The 21,816-nt window shown below is 34.5% G+C and overlaps 1 protein-coding gene across 1 annotated transcript; it reads left to right on the top strand.

The window, feature by feature from the left end:
- The first annotated feature begins 202 nt into the window (after positions 1 to 202).
- On the top strand, positions 203 to 21,590 carry LOC106108598 (lissencephaly-1 homolog). The gene is made up of 10 exons (XM_013289837.1): positions 203 to 345; positions 2,478 to 2,618; positions 14,356 to 14,509; positions 15,346 to 15,492; positions 16,569 to 16,725; positions 16,922 to 17,099; positions 17,417 to 17,558; positions 18,108 to 18,263; positions 18,711 to 18,906; positions 19,509 to 21,590. The coding sequence occupies exons 2-10, from the start codon at positions 2,581 to 2,583 to the stop codon at positions 19,580 to 19,582; spliced, it is 1,242 nt and encodes a 413-aa protein (XP_013145291.1). The 5' UTR covers positions 203 to 345; positions 2,478 to 2,580; the 3' UTR covers positions 19,583 to 21,590.
- The last annotated feature ends 226 nt before the right edge of the window (positions 21,591 to 21,816 follow it).

Here is a 21,816-nt window from a genome sequence, read left to right as displayed (position 1 = left end):
TATTCTTTTCTGAATCACACCATTTTCTTAAAAATTTTAAATGGAAACCCTAAGATGTTTTCTCCTTCTAACAACAACAAAAGCTATATTTTTGTTTCGCAATTGCTACGGTGTTGCAAGGAAATCTGCACACAGTTAAGTTATTGATTTCAATACACAGATGGCGCACTTCATCTGAAGTTTGAAGGAAAAAAGAAAAATCGAAACTCGCCATTGTAGTATATTGAGTGAATTTGAGCCATTGCAACGAAAACGGTTTTCTGCCTTGGGTCTTATGTGAAGTGTGGTTATTCTGTGTGTGCTTTACATTTGGAAAAAGTGCAAATTTTTGTGTTTTTGCGTGTTGTAAGTATGAATCTGTTTATCAAAATTGCGGTCTTTCTGCTACCTCAGTAACGGCGATAAGTCTGTCGTATTCGTTTTCAGTTAGGAGTTACGGTTCAATATGGCCGTTCTGATATTTCCATTTTTCTTTACTTTTACTTCTAACGGATTTGGTAATAATGTAAAAATGTTACTTTTAAAAATTACGTTACTGATTTGGATATTTCGTTGATGTGGCAAAATGACAGTATGGATTTTGACGTTTAAAATCTGAGTCATTTTGCTGCAATGCTCTTCGAATTCTGCATTATTTATTTTCGCGCAAATTAGGTTTTTGTAATAAGTCTACGGAAGCTAAAGTTTCAATACATTTCACCTAGATTCAGCACTCATTTTTGCAACCTTATAAGATTCATCTTAGAAGATATTGCTTTGGGTATTTAAAAAGGTTCGCGTAAAAAAAATAGTACTATAACAAAAGAACCTATGATTTTTAATAAAACTTGCAATTTGTATGTAAAAGCTAACCTCATTCTATATCCATTCATGTTTATGATCGAATCAGCTGTTTCATAAATTGACATGTTTGAATTTGGTTTTTAATAAGAATGATTTAAATAAATTACACCATACTTTGTTATTTTTGTTCTTATTATTGCTAAAAGTATTATGTTTTTTATTATGAATTAATAAGTTTAAAATCTTAAGACATTTGATTTAAAACACTTTGATTTACCTTCATGTCAAGATCCTTTTAGTTCTTTTAGTATGATAACTGGTATCTACTTCAAATACCTATTTTTTTTTAAATTGTTTAAGTCCTAAGTCCATATTGGTCTGTAGTTTTGATACACACATATTAAAATATCATGGGTAAAATATTGTAAGTAAGTTAAAATTATATTAAAATTTAAATACAAAAGTGTAGAATATTGTGTAGTAGTGGATATAGGCAATGAGTAATAATTTGAATTTTTATTTAGTTTGTTGCTTGCAACTTCCCCCACATGAACTAAAAAATAATAAAAAAATGCCCTAGGTTACACACTGATAACATAGTTTTACAATGGTGAAAGAATGTTTGAAATCAGCCCAGTAGTTTTTGAGTTATTTCAATACATACAAAAATACAAATATTTCCTATTCACTAGTTTGTCACATTTTACATAAATATTTTGTTAATGTAAATTAAAATTTCTTTGTGTGCTTTTATAATCCAATTTTTTTTTAAGTATTTCATTAACACAATTTTGCTTTAGGCTAGCTAGTTTAGTATATCTGATCTATGTACAGGGTTACAAACTATTTCAACTAAGTTATTTATTGAATTCGGTGATACCAACTTGGCATTGTTCCTTTTTGGAAAACTTGATTTTATCAAATGTTCGATTTTGCTTAAGAAAATATATGTGTCGAATTTATATATGTTCTTCCAAGCTATATTCTATAACTTTCCAAATTTCATTGTGACCCTTTAAATTTTTGAAGATAGATGGTAACAAACATTTATCCAACATTTATAACATAAATTTGAAGTAATGATAGTGAGTGTTACCATTTATATTTACAAGTTATGGAGTAACTTATGTGTTATTTGAATTGGTACTTAAAATAAAGAATAGGCTGTTTGTCAAAAAGATAAGCCAGTTTGAAGAAGCCATAAGAAAACCTAAATTGCTCATTGTTTGAAACCTTAAAAGTTGAAAGGAAATTACGAAATAGCCATATGGTGCCAACCCAAAATAATACACTAATTGATAATTACAGCATGTTTTGTGTTATTTTAAAAAATCATAAATATATTAAGTACTTTAGTTATCCAAACATTTTGAAAATTTATTCTGCAGCGCATAATCATAGATATTTGTAGTTTGAACTATAGTTAATGTTTACTTTAAATGTTAAAGGTGGTCTGTATGTTTTTCCAATATAAATATAACTAAACTTTTCAGACTTCAAGTAAAATTAGCCTCCGCTAAGTGTTGGAATCTATAATACATCAAAGACCACACATCTTATATTCTATATTTCGTACATCTGAGAATGCATTTAATCGCTATATATTTGTAGAATGTCATTAAGTAGATTATCCAAACAGCATTTGAGGAATTTAAAGGCAGATGTGTAGATGTTTTATTTTACATTGCGGACAGGTGTGATAATGGCAACGGCGCTCCTGCCGTCGCCCGCGTGAACTGTGAGACTCTAGTGCAGCTAACGACCCGGGCCAGCCGCCTCACGCGTCACCCGACCACAATGAAAATGGTGTTGTCACAACGGCAACGAGAGGAGCTGTGAGTACCATTTTGAATCGGTCGTATTTTAATTTTAATAACATGACCTCCTATAACAAAAAAAACACATTGCTCAATATCTAAATATTAATTAAATATTTCCTACTTATGGTCGCATTGACTATGGCCTTTAAAAATAATCTAAGGTAGGCTCCGAGCCCCTCGGTGGGAACATGTAGTGAACTGGTGATGATGATGATGATGACTTATGGTCGAATTATAGGGCATGTCGTTGACAATAAAGTTTTCTCTCTGTCTATATATTAATAACACTATGTTCTATGTAAAAATCGAAGTTAGGAAGTCTATTATTCTTTTTTTTTATACAGTTAACATATGTTAAATAATCTCATCCAGGTTCAAAGCCCATCTCTGTATGTTAATAACTATTTAGCTATGTTCCATACATACCTACATCCTTGTTCTTATCACGGAAATAACGCATCCTTGCCAGCTATTAACTAGGACTACTTATCACTATCTATGGCATTCTGTAGTTAGTATAATAAATGTCGGAAGGTCCTTGGATACAACTTTTTTAATGAAGTCTTGGTTAAATATAGAAGCAAAAGAATTCTCAGTATTAAAATAAGTTTTTCAATATTTTTATAGACGGTTGTCAAGTGTATAATGCGCGTGTGTCACATGGTATGGGGTGATGGATCTCAAAGCGAACGTTTACCACTATCTTAGATAGCCTATCTCAATAGATTCCTTACTTCTTTACACTCTACTTTTAATAAAATTTGTAGGTCTATAGTGTATGTATGTATGTATTTATGACAGCTTAACGAACGTTATTATGTCCTTTTAAGATATGATTATGATAAACTAGCTTTCGCCGCGACTCCGTTCGCGTGGATGTAGAAAAAACGGAATTGAGTAGTTTGTGTGTTCTTCCAGACTAGCCTCTCCATCTGTGTCAAATTTCATTGTGATCCTTTCAGCCGTTTAGGGTACAAACCCTAATAAAAAAACATCCATCTAAACCTACACATTTATAATATTAGTAAGATTAGTAAGAAGTAAGATGTATAAGACGTAAGACCATGCTCCTCTCAACGATTAGAAAGGCTAATCACCAACTTAGTTGTAGAATTAGAACAAAGTATGTTGTAAACTAAATAACATGTCATGACCTGGTGTTAAGGTCACTGAACTATAAGTATAACTATCGTTGTTGATTGGTCACTGAAGGGCAATAGTTTTAACGCCTTTGTTCTTAATATCGATTTTTTCATACTTGTTAAGGAGTATTAGCCAGGCCTCAATTTATCCGAGGTAAAAGATGTGAACTTTTTTAAGCGACTCTGGGAACGACCATAAGCAACAATACGAAAGTATGATATATTCCTTGTTGGTTTCTGTCGTTTTTGCTTTACCAAGGTAACTTCGTAGGTAATAACTATAAAATTTGATTTCCATGTTTTTCTATCTGTTTTTTAAACAAAATTAACGTACGAGATTTTTTTCATTGTGTTGCGTTGAAACCGTTTACTGTAGATTGCTTTTGTTTATTAATTAACTCAAAATGCGTAACGTAATATAAATCCCACAGAATTGAATTTTTCAAAACCGTAAGATGTCGATCTGTGCAGTGTGGGTAATGCTGCATTGCGGATTTTCAGCATCCCTCTGCAATCTCGCTGTTGCTTTTCATTATTGAATATAACCCCGGTTTATTGAAACCGTCAGTTATTGGCTCTCGTCTGGCCTATATAGATTTGGCGGTCTATTTCATATTTAATACTTCTCTGATAAAATATCGCATCCACATTTCCTTATCGCAGATATATATGAGTCAGTTACGATCAGCAGGCGCCATGTTTATTACTCGAAACCAGTGATTCTCAAAGTGTTTCAGATGAATTATCTATAGAACACGGAAGACACAAAGAGAACCCCTGTTGGTGGAAAATAAAGTTGATTTTGAGAGAATGTTAGAAATGAAGCAGCAAAGGGTTCCCCGGAACCCTTAAAATTTTGAAATCGATCTACGGGAAAAATGTTTGGCAACCTCTGTTTGAATCTAATTGTCATTTGCTCATTTATAGTTAGGTCGTAGTTTCGCTGGTGCGTTATCTCGGGCAAGCCCGGCCGTGCTGCACCTCGCTCGACCTTTGAAAGTAACAGTGTTCTCATAACGCCATGTCGTTGACCTCGCTGTCGGCGCCTACCTCCAGTCCCTCGGCTGTGCAACTTTCTTTATGAACCTAGAAATCTCATCATCATTATACTTACGTTATCGATACGAAAGGCTCGGCTGCTGATTGCAGTTTTCAAAGAACCTGCAAGAAACCCGCTCGAGGTTTTTACTCAAAAGATTAATGAGCGGGTAACTGTATTCATGTACTGGACTGTAATGTCTTTAACATTATAAATTCTAGATCAGAACCTTAGTGACCTAACTAGAGATCGATTATTGCTCTTTTTTAGTTTTCTTCGTTCAGGGTTGAGTCTAATGAAAACAAAAAGAAACGCAAATTGACGATTGATAGATGGGTATGAAGGACGAAATCCTAATCTGGCGACTCCACATTGTTGTATCTCAATATGTAATCCTATCCTATTAACTTGTCATATGGAATCACTTTTTCTTTGACTATGCCTTAGTGGTGATAGACCAGGCGTATTAATTTGCACCTTTTGTATTAAGATGGGAGTTCACATGAATATGTGAAAACTGTATGTAATTTAATTAATGATACTGTTCTTTACGTTCGATGATGAAAACATTTAAATGTACTACTTCCGATATGATTTACCATTCCATCAAAGAACAAGTACAAAAACTATCGAATAGGTACACGTACTTTATTGTATTAAATCAAAGAAAGATAGGTGTAAAAAGAATTTAAACGTACACTACTACAATTTGCATCGGTTATGAAAGCTGCCTGGGAGTAACAATTTTTTATGACCCTCTATGAATAATTTGAAATCATTACGCCAAAGTCAAGTAATAAATTTTACTATCTATAATAACATCTTTTGCGAACACGTTCTAATAAATCAACACTGTTATTATTTTTCAATACACTGTGAGTCTCAACATGTTAGTGAGCTTTTACGGTCCCAAAAATCTTTTGTATTACCATCATACAATGTGCTGAACTTAAGACTTAATTTCGAATGAATTGATTTCAAAATTAATTGTTTATCCAAATAATAGACTACTAACTATTTCATTATGTAATAGCGCTCGATCTCGTCTATTGCTTATGGAATCTTCTAGAGACTGTTATGGTGTTTGTACAATTGGTTGTGCCTTTTACTTTTATTGTATTACCCATTGTGGTGTCGTGACCTGAAGACCTCGGTTCGTTCTCTGATAAATTCTTTGCAATGCGAAGTGAAAGGGAACCATCGCTTATTCTGGTAAACATCAATAAAGATAAACTTGTTCGTCAGTGACTATTGTTTATATGTTTACAACATTTTAAATTGGTTTATACTCGTTTGCAATATCATGTCTTTATCCTTTTATCTTTGCATTTCTTTAACCCTCGAAAAACTATCTTGTTACCAGCTCTTGTTTTGTTGTGTTTATTTTGACAGATTTACGTCGTCTTCTCTGTGTTATTATAGATTTTGTACTAAATGTTTTGATTTAATCCGAGTCATACGCGTCATTCGAGTTTACATCGAACACGCGGCCGGCTCAACGTCCATTAAGAAGGTTGTCTTTAACTCTATTAGTAGCTCTTTCATTCATAAGTAAATCATTACACAGCAAAGCTACGAACTGGTTTTAAAGTTTTTGTTAGTATTTACGTTTTATAATAACAAAGCTTTTTCATTTCCTATTAGTTGACACTATCCTTATTTTAAAATCTATAAACATTATAGTTTAGATGATCGAATATTAAAAGGTACAAATGTTATGTTTCTTGTAGTAAATTATATATGCACGTCTGTAATAATAAAAGATGTTTATGTTACGACGATAAGAGCAAAGCGGCAATGAACTGTGGCAAATTGTAGTTTGTCTTTCCGTGTACAGTTGCTGACGTTTATAAAGTAATTTAAAAAGATGTGATAGTCCAGTTCACACGGCAGTATAACAAGTGCGTACCTACCGGTACACTTATGCAACACTAATATAGAAATGTGATCGTGCTCTTGCAGCCGGAGCCTTCGAGTGACAGCATCCTTAATACGTTAAGCCATTTTGTTGCATCACCGTGTCTCTGACCGAGTGAGCGCTTTTCCTTGTTCGACAATCTCTTGTCACTTGTTTCAGGCATGTGTTTTTTAATTTGTTGTGCCTTTTGCTGGTGGGCTTGATTGGTTTAAGTAATCAAGCATTCTCTTTTGTAACGAAATTCCTTTTCACTCCATTTCTATTTTCTTTATCACGACCCAACTACTTTTATGCATGTCTTGAGGTCATTGACCCTTTATTACTAAGTATGTATGTAAGTATATGAATGAAGCTTTTGTTTCACTTAATAATAAAAATTCACCGGTGGTTTTGAGGTTTCAGTGTTGCTCTTTGAACTCAAGTACAATTATTGATGTATACTTTGCTGAATGTAACATAACTTTTTTGTCTTTGTATATGAATGACATGGAAATGACGTTCACATACGTAACCTCGATCTTTGCTTCTTGTCCTAGATAAGTACTCGTGAAGAGGAAGCTCGTCCCGTTATTAGTTACGTATGAGGAAGCCATTCCGTTTGGTCATTAGTTTAAGTATAGTTTAGCAGTAAAGTATGTTCGAAGAAATTGACACCAAAACCTTTGGTTTAAACTTATTAATTGACATATAAGGAGAGACGATCACATATATAAGTAGTAATTGAATATAGCTGACAAAGGTAGAGAAAGACTGAAGAAAGTATGGATAAATTTTGTGAAAGATTCCTCTTTCACATATCCATTCGTAAGAAAAGAGCAAATTTAGGTAAGACGGTTGATAGAGATAGAATAATAGTACATACTGTGCCCTCCGTTGGGACAATGACAGGTTGATGATGATCTTAGGTCTAGAACTCGATGTCTATAGCTTAAACACAAATCTTGAAACTGCAATGTAAAAGTTAAAGTTCAAATACTGTTTTAATAATAGTTATGTTATGCTTATTTGAGTTTAAATTTTCTCCAATTCTCAATAACATTGTACTGCCATAGAACTCAAGTTTATTAAGCTTTAGTTAAAATGTTTTCACCCTATGTTTTTGTTTCGTCACAATAAAGGCGTTTAGCATTAATGAAGACCGTTTTCAATTTAAATTCTAGTTCGTCATTAACCAGTTGCGACTCATTGCCGTCTACGTTCTTGGCATTTATAAATAACGTTTTTATGTCTCGTATTTTTATCTCTCCTACGTTTCGTCATTAACATTCTAAATGGAATAACTTGACAAGAGTGTACATTTTGTCATTTTTTAAATTATTGCTCCATGCTATACTTCCTAGTACTTCAAACGTATGCAAATGAAACATACTAAGTATTTTAGTAACATCTTGGATGACATCATCTTTGTTATTACCATCAAAAATTCATCAACCGGTTACAAAACTTTAATAATATCAAAATTTATTAATGTATCTATACTCACATTAAGAGTTTTTTTTTTTAAATATGGACGTATTACATAAAAACACGATTGTAAAATTTTATTTTAGACATAAAAGCTGAGTATCATTTAGATTTGTGTGAAGTATGAGGAATCTTGGAGTTATCAGTAATTCGGAATAAATTTATTTTCTATCCGGAATAAAGAAATAATGGAATTCAAACTATTGTCTTTAAAAGTATATTAGGAGTAAGGAGTAACCAAACGAACGATATATTTAGATCGCACGGTAACCCTGACGCCAATACGTATGTACACAAGAGAATTATTTCTGAACCGACTGAAAGTTACTGCAGTTAATTTAACACGCGTAAATCGTAAAGCGGTATTCGTCATTGATTTGAAATAAGCCAAATAATCAGTTAAATAAATGAATGCTCCAGATGAATTAAAACACGTAATTGGCAAAACATAACTAAAGAGCAACAGATCCTCTTTAACATGAATTAACCTTTTCAGTGATACCGACTTATATACCAAGTTTAATATGTCAAAATTAAAATATCTTGGAAAGTAAATAATACATTAATGTACTAAATGTTAAGTCTGTCTAACAAATATGTACATGACTGTACGTGTCTATTAGCATTCAAATTGTTTGATACGTAACTATTCTCTCATGTTTCCCTTGCTTAACACAAATCGATCTTGTCTGTAAGATATGACATAACATTCTCAGACATCGCCCACGGCTGTAGTCCCATTGACGATGGGCGGTCTACACAGACAAGATGTTTATCATTGCACCGTTTGAATAACGTCGAAGTGGAACAACGCATGTGTTGTGTTTATTGTGCTCCGATATACTTTCACTTATATAGCAAGTACTTTGATCAGAGATAAAGTGATGGGGATTTTAAATGAGGCTCGGTTTTCTGCACAGGTTTTTTTAAACAATAAAGTATAGTATAGCAAACTTTAATACTTTTGCATCGACGTGTTTAGTTAGATTATATGCTACTAGATTACGTCTCCGTGAAATTATAAAAAAACAAAGCTAAGCCTTTGAGTTCTTCGAATTGATACTATACATCTTTGTCAAATTTCATCGACATCCATTCAGCAGTTTAGGCTACAAATTCTAACAAATATCCATCTAAACTTTAGCATTTATGATATTAGTAAAGTTTACGTAAATATTGAGTTTTGGGTAGCTACCGAAATTTGTAAGTCAACTATTTCGAATTGTAAAATTAATTTAGCTAAAAATCTATAATGTGCAGATTATCTGAAACGAATAATGTAGATGTGTGTTACGAAATAAGTGTTAAATGCTCCTCTTTACACATTAACTGGTGACATTTTAACTAGCGCGTAGACCTTGAATTCTGTATACATGTCCGCCCGGTGCTTGTCAATGTAACTTTATAACTTGACTCATCAGCTGGCGTCATCAGGTATTATAACGTACATCTTCACTTGAATATTGACCACTTGAATAAAATAAATATTACCTTGTAGACTACCGTAGCTTATTACGTTTTACAATTTGTAAATCGTAGTGTCTATATTTGTCCACAATATGACTTACAGCCGTACTCATCGTTTGCAAGCCCCCCTTAAAAATATCGATGTATGGGTAAAAATGGTAATTCGCACGGATAAAACTAGGTTACAGAGTAAATACATACTTTAGTTGGTAATGTTTACTGGACAAAAAAGCGACTAGGGTCCCATAAGAGGTATTGTAATTGTAAGGAGCAAAAGCTGTTGGCTGTCGGGCGAGGTACGCCAGGAATGCAGTCTCCACCGGTTGCCTCTGCCGCATGCCGCATTCTGCATATTATAGACCTTTAATACTAATATAATGCCTATTGCCTATATTCTATTTTATACTACAAATGTTCCGCATCGTTCTTGAATTCTTTGTTATCGGAAATAACTGTTTCTGTATAAATTGTTTACTGCTCCGAGTTTATTGTCAAGACTTCATTCTTATTGAAAGAATGTATGATTCATTGACCAAAGTTTTAAGAGATGGCCAAATGGGGCTCGGCTAATGTTTTATTTATGTCGAAGTTATTTCTACTAAACGGTTGTAGTTTACCACTGAAAAAAACAGTCATAAAAATTTTTAAGAAATATAATTTGATACTAATCTTACCAATCTTGTTACCTTATTATATGTAATTGTATTGTAAAACAATATTTATGGCGATTAACATACTAATGGTTAATTAAAGTTAAATAAAATCACGATATACACATCGTGTTTGAATTTTATTTAGATAATGTGTTTTGTTATATCTATACATTGATTTTAATATTCGTATAAAGCAATGAATATATAAGCATTTGGGTCTATACGATAAAGTTAATAATTATTATATTTGTGAATCTCAATAATTTTTATACTTTTCAATAATAGCATTGGTTTCGAAATAAGCCATACGTAATGAATTAAGTTTACAATACGTTGTCCTTTTACGAATAAAAGCTGTATTTAAAAATTATATATATTTAAAGTACCCCATTAATAATTCAATGCAGAGAGCCAGAGGAATACGTAAAGAATTTCATGACTCATCTCTGTCCAATATCCGAGAACTGCTTAGGTAGTACTTTTTCATTGGAATAATTCCTTAGTTGAGTAGAAAGCATGAAACAAAAATTTTCCTTTCCAGTGATCACCCACCGTATATTTATTTAACAAACGCGATGACGTCATGGGCTTACCCTTTTCAATATAACCCTCTGGATATATCACTCCCCCGTCGTCCAACCCTAAGCTTAGGTTATTCCGTCGTTAAACATACCTCGTTTATTACCACTATTAACGTTGAAATAATGAAATGTTGTATGTATCCAAGGTTTACCAAATTCTTATAAAATTAATTTTGTATTAGGCAAAAAATCTACAAAAACTGTCATATATCTTAACTTTTAAAACTCAAATCGAATGATAAATGATTTTGGATTATGGAAATAATATAAAACCATCTTACTACATCTATTTACGTTTTAATGATGATTGGTCCTGTAGATATATTTAGGACATTTAATTTTTTCAAATGAAAGACGCAGACGGGATGAAAAATGACGCAGTAGTGACGTAGAGTGGCGCTCAGTGGCGCCGATCGATAGCAGTCGTGTAGGCGGCATCTGACACCCTCGCACCCACTACCCCACCCACTCTGTATACAAGGAAACTTTCAGCAACCATCATAAGTAGAGCTACATATTTTTTTACATTATCGGATTTTGTTCCGAAACCCATGTTCAATTCACCTTTCATTTGGTTTTACTAAAAATGTGTAAGTAATGTGAGAGCGCACACCTTAGATGAATCAATCGCACAAATGTTTAGTTGCATCTTGATTGCTATGAGTTTATATGGAGGTGCACGTTACGCGATTTTTAGTTGTGCAACTAAACAGATGAATGGGTTGCGAAACAATCGACAATCGTAGAACAGTCGTATGATAGTTTAGTCAAAGGTTTTCGCCCGTTCTAATCGATGATATGAAATCCAATACGATTCAATAACAGTTATGCCATTATTCAGAGATTTCCTTTTCGTTGGAATGTTTCGTTTTTATGGGACACTTTAAATAATGCGTTTTATTTCCCTAAATTATCTTGACCTTTGCAACGTGAACGGTAAAAGTGAGTCGGAATTTCGGTTTATCTGTTGGAGAATAAGGTTAACAACAGATGTTGCAATGTGCAAGTGGTAGCGATACATTCAAATGCAAGTTTCTCTTTTTCATCTTGATTGAAATTGCAAGCTTCTTCTTTCGAACAAGTTATCGTTGATGATCTTGGCTTCGTGCCATATTATGCCTTAGATGGGTTTAATGAGCCTCTGTGAGATATACCGACAAAAAATTACTAATGAATATATGTCGCTGCAATAGGATGATTATAAGTAAATAGTTTTCACTTTGTTGAGTTAATTTTGTGCTTTTTTTGTGCCTTTTTTTTGTTTTTCGAGTTTTCCGGTCTAATATTGCATAAATATAAATAAATAGAGTTAAATCGTTAATGATTGGCATTCCCAAATTGTCATATTACTTAACACCGTGAGAAGTTAAAAAATATTACTCCAGCAGTTCCAGCTCTTTGTACGTTGACACATAACATTATTTTCGGTGCTTTTGTAATTATTTCACAGTTATATTTTCAGGTCACGTATGTTTATGTAAATCAATGAATTACGTATGCTGTGCTGACAATGCTAATTGTGATTTGTCTAACTTGTCCTTCTGTTTCGTTCTTGTTAACGTTTTATTATTGCTATTTGTTTCTACCGTTAGTGTTACACGACAATTTCTTAAACTGACAGCCATTACCGTGTACCGTTACAGAGTATTTCCCACAGAAAAAATATGTTAAACAGTTTCAATGCGATCTCAGTACTTTTTACAACTAATGAATGTTTATTTGGTAATAAACTAATAAAAAGGTAAACACCTTATTAAGCTCATGACAAGCTAGTTATAGGTTTATCAGCGGCAGTATTAAGTGCCCTTCAATCACAGTTATATCGGCGGAAACGTACCGTGAAAGTTAATTTCTCGTGCGGTCTCGGCTCGCTTTACACTAGGGACTTTCGCTATCCATATCGCCAATGAACTTACGTTGTTTAAGAGTTCAACAGATCAACTTAATCTTGTATAATACTTCGTTTACATTATTCCAGTCCAGCGTATAAATCAGCGCTAGATTATTACTAGAAAAGTATAAACACGCACTGGAACCTCAGTGTATCGTAATTCAGCTTTGCTCATAATGCTGTTAGCATAATGTTAACCAAATAAGTACTTATTCTTATACAAATCGGTTTAAGAGTATCCCAGTGACTGCCAATTTGATGACAATGCTTTTTTTCTAATCCAATAGCTTATTGATTTATTGTCTTGACAATTTCACTGACTTAGTAGATGATTGATTGTCTCGTAATTTGCTACCCATGAGCTCATGCTTTTCACTTGTTAAAAAAAACCATGATTGCTCCCACACAAACAAAAGCCGCCTCAGATTGTCTCTACATTCGATTCAGTTTCACTGTGTTGATATCGAAACTTGATATAACAACCGAGAAATGAAATTTACACAATAGAGAAGTGGATGAAATATTTCCGACGATTAATTTTTTATTACCGTCTTAATATCTAAATTTCCACCTCCAGTGTAATAACTGACAAATGTATCATGTGATTTTTTTTAGCAATGTTGCCATAATTGACTTTATAGTAGTGACAAATTACAATAGATTGTATTGAAAGAGAACATTAATAAATGCCAATGTTCGGTTGAGGGAAAGCGCAAATTTTAAATTGCAAATAATCGCTTAGTTTTTTACATCTTATTTCTGCCCGTTATCTTGTATGGTGTTGCGAATAATAGAAAATTATTTACGATCGCCTTAGTTGTTACGTCCTTATAAATAATTGATGCTACAAGACAGAATAAACATTTCAGCAGTAAATAAATTGTAGTTTATACGTCGGCAGTCCAGCAAACCTACACAAACATTTCTCTTAGAAAGCTTGCTATGAGCAAACATTTCCTTAGTTTTGTTATTTTTCTCGTCTGCTCCGCATTGTCTGTCGAGTGTTTTTACCTTTTATTCACATACGTTATGCTCATTTGTATTGTGACAATACGATGTATTCCAGAATAGCTTTTAACATACGCATAATAACATCTGTTTTAAAACTGTTCAGAACTGTGTGGAAATCCGAGGAGTGTGTTTTGTGACGTCACAGAGATAAAGATAAGATCCATTCATTACTAGATAATAAGCGTTTACAGAGCTTCCCAAATATGAACTCGTCAAAGAAATGCGTGCACCTTTATGTAACTGTTATCTAACAGCTTATAGCTATATGTTACAAGACAATACAAGTTAGTCTAATGATTACAATGTCTCTCATCTGCCCACGCACGTTGGAAGAAGCGAGTGCTTGTATCACGTGCAAATAATATTGTGTAATGATTACAAATAGTTATTTCATCCTGCGATGGTAGTAGATATAATCGTAATAACATCTTTGTTTATAAATACTTTAACACGGAAATAAAACTGGTTGTTCTAAAATTAACACAAATATACGACCACAGAATGCTTAATGAGCGTCATTTAGCATTGACTGTAATCTAATCCTGTCAATTAAAATTAAATAATCCATTTGTTCGTTTCCTTTCAGAAACAAAGCTATCGCTGATTACCTGGGCAGCAATGGCTATACGGACGCGTTGGAGGCGTTCAAAAAGGAGGCCGAAATGACCGGCGAAATAGACCGCAAGATAGGGGGTCTACTGGAGAAGAAATGGACCTCCGTAATCAGGCTTCAGAAGAAGGTTTGTTACTTTTCTATGTACATCATATAACCTTACATGTCGCGCGGTATTGGGAGAAGACCTATATTTTTTCACCTCCATTAGCTTAGATTTGAGAAATATTTATCTCGGTGCTTATTACGTAAATATGCTGCATAAATAGATCTTAGAGACTAGCCTGGTATTCAAATAAAGTATAAACTAAATATGTAATGTAATAATACGTCGTAATTCCATATTAATTTCCTGATTCGTGGACACAGTTATCAATACTATGAGTAAAGGTTGAAACGTACAAACCGGTATTTGTGTATTGAGTAGATTTTGTCAATCTAAGATTAGATTATAATTAACATTTTTACCGTAGATGGCCAATTATTTAATTGATAAAGGGGACAGAAGCTAAATTTATCTATTCTGCTCACTGTTGCTTTCTCTATCAACAAGGGATAGAATGGTCGTTTAATATTTAGCTAAAAATTGAAAAATAGATTGCGCGCTGTACAAGCTCTGGCCTTTGGCAATGGAATGGATCGATCGGTGTGTCAAAGTTTTCTAGGTCGACTGTAAGCTCTGCATACTTTGGTATTTGTGCTCATTGCTATTTCTAGAAATTAAAATATTTTCGCTGTGAAGGGCTTAACATTAATGGGGAGGTGAATAATTCTAAAATGATTAACCATGGATCTATTCCAAGATACAGACTGTAAAGAAATTGAACATCAACTAGAAAAATTACGACAAACTATAAAAACAATAATATCGAACTTTGAAATATAATTATACAAAGATTTTATAAATTCAACTTTTAAATTCTAATGACTTGCAATTAATGTTTTGTTTGTAATGAATTTCAGGTGATGGAATTAGAATCGAAGCTATCCGAAGCTCAAAAGGAGTTTATGGAAGGTGCGCCCGCTCGCGGCAAGCGCACGCCCGCCGAGTGGATACCTCGCCCGCCGGAGAAGTTCTGCCTCACCGGACATCGGGCTACTATTACTAAAGTAAGGCACCAATATCCATACTAATATTATAATGAGGAAAGAGACGTATTTTGGTATGTATTGAAATAACTTAAAAACTACTGGGCCTATTTTAAAAATTCTGTAACCATTTAAAAGCATTGTTATCATGTTAATTACATCTATCCTCTTTGTTTGCTCCGTGCTAAATCGCGGCGAATCAGTGGTAGAAAAACATTGATGGATAGATTTAAGTAGCGGTAATCTTGCAATTGATATTATACTTTATCTTTGCTTTTTTGCATTGATATTATTTCAATTGTAGTCCATGGTCAACCTGCGTGCTGTATTTGGTTTTATGCCGAAATGTTGTTATCAACTTATTTCTATTTCTGTTGTAAAAGTAAAGATGAAATCGATACAAGATTATAATAAAGGCATAAAATATTTTTGATAACATAAATGTTTATTTTAGTTTCAGTATGACTAAGTATTGCGTGCGATGACTTGCGTGTGCGCAATTGCTCTTAGTTACCCATTGTTACTTAGCAAACAACTTTTTAGTACATGAATTGTTTTGATATATTTTACTGAAGCAGTGGGCAGATAAAGGTTTATAATGATGATATTGAGTTCAATAAACTATCAATATAGTAAGTAGTATAAGTATCAATAAAGTATTCTCTTATCATCTCCAGACTTGAGCCTGTTCTAAGTAAGGTAGGACTATAACCAAAGAGATTATAAAATGTATAGAGGAAGCATAGTTGACACTTCACTTGAGAAATTATTCACATGATCCTCAAAACCACATGTCGATGTTATTAATTGTTTTTAATGAATTGCCAATATGTGTCACTAAATCATATTTAAATGTTTATTTATTATTTTGTTAAATGTTTTATAATATGTCAATACAAGGAGGTGGTGCACTAAACAACTAAGTACCTTTCTAAAAAATTACCGGTGATATATTTTTTTTCATTATGTCTGGTCTATATCTTAGTTAAATATCTTTGACTATGACCTAGTCCTTATGTTATTCCGATGCGGATCGATTCCTGTCTTCACATTAAAATGAATGTTTTTTTACTAATATGTATTATATGTGTTTGCAGGTAGTATTTCACCCAGTGTTCAGTTTGATGGTGTCGTCCAGCGAGGACGCCACCATCCGCGTGTGGGAGTTCGAGAGCGGCACGTACGAACGAACCCTGAAGGGGCACACCGACTCCGTACAGGATATCGCATTCGATCATCACGGCAAGCTACTAGGTTAGCATTCAGTTTGGCTTCCGTTTTAATATAATTTTCCTATACAAACTGGATATTATTCCTTAACTCGTGGATTTCGAAGTGTTTCAGATAAAATACTTGGTTTTACCTAACTATAATGAAATCAACTGCCCTTATAAGCCAGTAGTTCCATTAATTTATTACCTAAATACAACAATACCTTGTTAATTTTCAGTATCGTGCAGCGCCGACATGTCGATAAAGCTGTGGGACTTCAACCAGACGTTCGAGTGCATAAAGACGATGCACGGCCACGAGCACAACGTGTCCTCCGTCGCCTTCTCCCCCGGCGGAGACCTCGTCTACTCCGCCAGCAGGGATAAAACCATCAAGGCCTGGGATGTCGCCACTGGGTCAGTAAATGAGTTGCTATATAGTTTCTTTAAGCAATAATAAATATTGTGTCTAAGGTGTCACCTTTTTTATAAATAAAAGAAGGGTGCAAATGACTGTGGGAATAGCAAAATGTTCAACAACAACAATTTGAGGGCAGAGCCCTAAAAATTTTTGCCAATGAATCTTCTATTAACAGCTGCTAGCTTCGATATTATTGTAGCATCATTTGCTCTATCTGTTTAGGGACAGAAGAAACTTATTGTAGACCATTTTTTCCGTGAATAAAGCGGAGTTTAAGCTGTTTATGTGTAGTATTAACTGAGGTAATGTGCAGGTACTGCGTGAAGACGTTCAAGGGGCACCGCGAGTGGGTGCGCATGGTGCGCGTGTCGGCGGACGGCGCGCTGCTCGCCTCCTGCTCCAACGACCAGACCGTGCGCATCTGGGCCACCGACAACAACGTCAATGAATGCAAGGTACCTTCGATATGGAACAACAAACAAAACTATAGTAGACATTATACTAGCTTTTGCCCGCGACTCCATTCGCGTGGATTAAGAAAATAAAATGAGTAGCCTATGTGTTCTTTCAGACTATACTCTACGTCGGTGCCAAATTTTACCGAGATCCGTTCAAACGTTTAGGCTACAAACTCTAACAAACCATCCATCCATCTAAACGTTCGCATTTATGATATTAGTAAGAAGCAAGATAAAAATCGAAAACCCTAGTTTGTCTTTCCCTTCCCACACTTTGTGAATTTGGAAGTAGATTTTGATATTGGAGGAGATGCATAGGAAGTGAAAATATTATTTTCACGTCCGCCTCCTTCTATGAATAAAGGTAGACAATATATATGTAATTGAGGATATGGGCAGCGGTCGTTTTGCATTCAGGTTTGCCACCTTGTCATAAATAGTCTTTCTGACATACGGTAATAATTTTGTCATCAATCTGAAACATTAATTATTATTTCGACCGAAGCAATCATTATAAAATTAAGATTAATTTGTGTTTGACACCAGATGGAGCTGCGCGAGCACGAGCACGTGGTGGAGTGCGTGGCGTGGGCGCCCGAGGCGGCGGCTGCGGCCATCAACGAGGCGGCCGGAGGAGACAACCGCCGCGCCAGCCACGCCGGCCCCTTCCTCGCTAGTGGCTCGCGTGACAAGACAGTCAAGGTGACAGCCCTCACTGCACCACACCACACCAAGCTGGTGCTATACTACACTCAAGAGCATTGAATCCGTCTCACTTAAATAATACTATAAGGGCCTGTCCCACCACTGGCTGATAGAAGCTCAGATAGCTTAATAATGTCATTGTCAGATAAGGGTACAATTTATTGGTATTTTATTGGTAATAGTAAATTACAGTCATAATGTTAAAAAATTATACAGATATTCTAAACGAAAACTATGTATACATACAGTAAATCATTGTAGCAGAAAAAAACTTTTCGACACTATAGAGGGCTTTCTGGACTAGCTAGGTATAGAGTTTATTTTTAAACGACTCGAAGCTGGTAGCTGTGACGTGGTCGGCTGACGGTTGTGGTCGGCGAGCCTCATGGCGTTCCCGAAACGTGTGTTCTATATTGTATTTTTATGAGTCGTGTGTGATGTCAGATCTGGGAGGTGAGTACGGGGCAGTGCCTGGCGACGCTGGTGGGGCACGACAACTGGGTGCGCGGCGCGGCGTGGCACCCCGGCGGCCGCTACCTGCTCACCGCCTCCGACGACAAGACGCTGCGCGTGTGGGACGTCGCGCACACGCGCTGCCTCAAGACGCTCTACGCGCACCACCACTTCGCCACCAGCCTCGGTGAGACACTTATATACACACTAGCTGTTCCCAAGCGGCTTCATCCGCATGAAAATGTTATATTATTGTTTACCTTTGTAATTATAAATAGCAAATGTCAAAATGAAATGATATGACAAACTTGGAAATCTTGCTTCCTTGATGTTGGCAGAAACTTATAGTCCCTTTCCCACATTAGGGTTTTTATCCAAAATATTTACCCTCTAAGTTTAATGGCGTGAAAATATATAGCCTAAAGCGTGACGTAACTGTAGGGCTATTTACTAAATAAAGAATTATTCAAAAATATGCTGTAATTGTTGACATCTTAGGCAACAAAGAAGTATGTATTTACGCTTTATTATAATAGTATAGATATACCACGGAAACAGACGACGACGGGAAGTAGAGGAAGGGGTAATATATATGTGTCCTTTCCTCCATCTATTAAGATTCGTAAACAAAAGTATATACGAATAGCTATGCAGCAGTCGCTTCGCTATTTCGGAATTCAAGTGGCCGCTCGCACGATTGCCATATTATGTTGATAAAAACCTATAGACTATATGTCATAACTGTGTCCAATTTAAAAAAAATAATAATTAATTGAAATGTTGTTCCAGATTTCCACAGGAGCTTGCCATACGTGATCTCGGGCAGCGTGGATCTGACCGTCAAAGTTTGGGAGTGTCGCTAAGAGCATTGCCATTTTAGTAACTTAAACTCACCGATGATATCTTTATCATTATTTTTCACAATATAGCTGCAATGAGAACGTTATGAGTTTCGATTTTAATGTTTTTAATAATTTTAGAAAGGAAAAAAATAGTTTTGATAATTTATTGAAATTTTGTCCTTTAGGTCATTGCGCTCCGTGGTGTACTCGACTGTGCTATGTCACGTCTCACTGTCACCTTACATAATGAACATTTATTAGTTTGTTACATTCCATTAAAATATAACAGCTTTTTAGATGTTTTTAGTTAATTTAACTGTAATACGACCAGATCGCAAGTGACATAGCGAGCCCTGTGCGCCACTGCGCCACTGCGCCACTGCGCCATGGCGACGATGAAGTGAGGAGTTAAAGCTGTGTTATAATTTAACATTTCATTATTCTGTTTTATTTTATAGTTATTGTTTATTCGTAAGAGCGTTTAGATGTAATTTTTATTTCATACGAATAGTTAATACGTTTTCTTATACGGTCGGCTCTTGAAAACCTTGTACCTTGATTTGTTTATGGATAATTTAGTGTTATTACATTTTATATTGATTATTCATGACAATCGGAATAAAATTGATGAAAAAAAAATTAGTCATTTTTACGCGAATCACATGTTAATTTCATTAAAATCTACTTGTAAATATGAATGCTTGGGATTGTCTCCATTCGATTCGATCCTCATTATGTTTGTTTGCTCGAAGGCCAACAGCATCAATGATCCGGGAGACACGACCTCGTGCCAACGGTCGGTGTAGCTTCGCGCTTTGGTTTTTAACGGATAGCTTTTTAATAGCGACTTATTTTAAGTTTTGGTTGAATCAAAACTTTAACTATAAGTTAGAGTGTTATATTTTCATTTTTTTAACTATTTATTTACCAGCATTTAGTTTAAAATGTCTCAAACGAAATTCACTATAATGTAAGCCGATAATGCTAGAGTAACTCTGCAACAGTTTAATTTTAAATACTATATATCATACTAGAAAACATAAATTGCAGTGTGTGATATAATTTGTAATGTGTGTTTTAATGTCGCTCCTTTCCGAGGTAGCTAGTTGCAACTTCGATTCAACTCTTAACGTTAGTTATTTATTTATGAGAAGGAGAAGTTTGGTTGCCTGGTAATATTAGGTGTTAGTGATAGTCGAGTATGGTCATAAGTAGATGCTTTGCAGTGCTATATGTGAGTTAACTACAGTACTTGCAGCGGTGCCATGCTGGACACACAGGCAAACTACTATTTGTACTATTTGTGAATGCTGAAGTCAAAATGTCACATAGATTGTATGGTATTTTCTAGAATGTCTTTTCTTCCACTTAAATAGAACTTTTATACGGATATCGTGGCACCGCAATAATTGCTTAATCTTTGTATTGGGAAATAGTGATCAAGGAGATTATATTATAATTAGGAATACTTTCTCGCTTGTATAATTGAAGTCAGTACTTATTAATATGTAACTGTTTATGAAAAAAGTGTTAATGGCTTTTATAGATTTTCAAGACTGCATTATTATACTGCTTGCGATGCTTACAGAATATTTGAATTGTAGATGTTTCCGTAGCTGTTTCAATACAATAAGGATTTTTGAAAGTTTCTAATTTCGTTTTTCTTCGCACTTGGAAGAGATATCGTATAATCTCCTTGAGTGAAATTAGTGGGACTTATGTTTAAAGCTTGCAAACTATAATGTATTTTAAACAATAATAAGAAATTTGTATTACGATTATTAATAGTATTTGCACTCATGCCAACATTATTGCTTAACTTAATATTAATATGTGTATCCAAACAAAATCCTCCGGCCACAGACAAGATCTATCGCAACCAGTTCACTGAGCCCACGTTCTTGAGGATTTTGTACATACAGCATGTAATCACTGTATTTTGTCAACTTTATATAGAAAGTTACAACCAAAATTTAATAGGATTTGGTCTAATATTTTCTGTAAATAAATCAATTAAATATATAATTTACAAATTTGTATTTTTTTCAACATACCCTTTAAGTATAAGAGCTATGGAATAAGTATGGAAGTAGTTGCTTTTAAAATACTTCCCAAAGTTCCTAGTGGTTGGTGATAGTCTGGTATAACAGTTCCGATTACAATAAGGAAGTTTTATAATTCAAGCACAAAAAGCTAATTTAAGAAACCCAAGAAATGAATGCGATGAGCGAATAAAGTTTGGGGACTTACTAGTT

The sequence above is a fragment of the Papilio polytes genome, unplaced genomic scaffold (genome assembly GCF_000836215.1).
Source record: "Papilio polytes unplaced genomic scaffold, Ppol_1.0 DF821511.1, whole genome shotgun sequence".
NCBI lineage: Eukaryota > Metazoa > Arthropoda > Insecta > Lepidoptera > Papilionidae > Papilio > Papilio polytes.
Note: the sequence above shows the minus strand (reverse complement) of the source record. Positions and strands in the feature narration are given on the sequence as shown.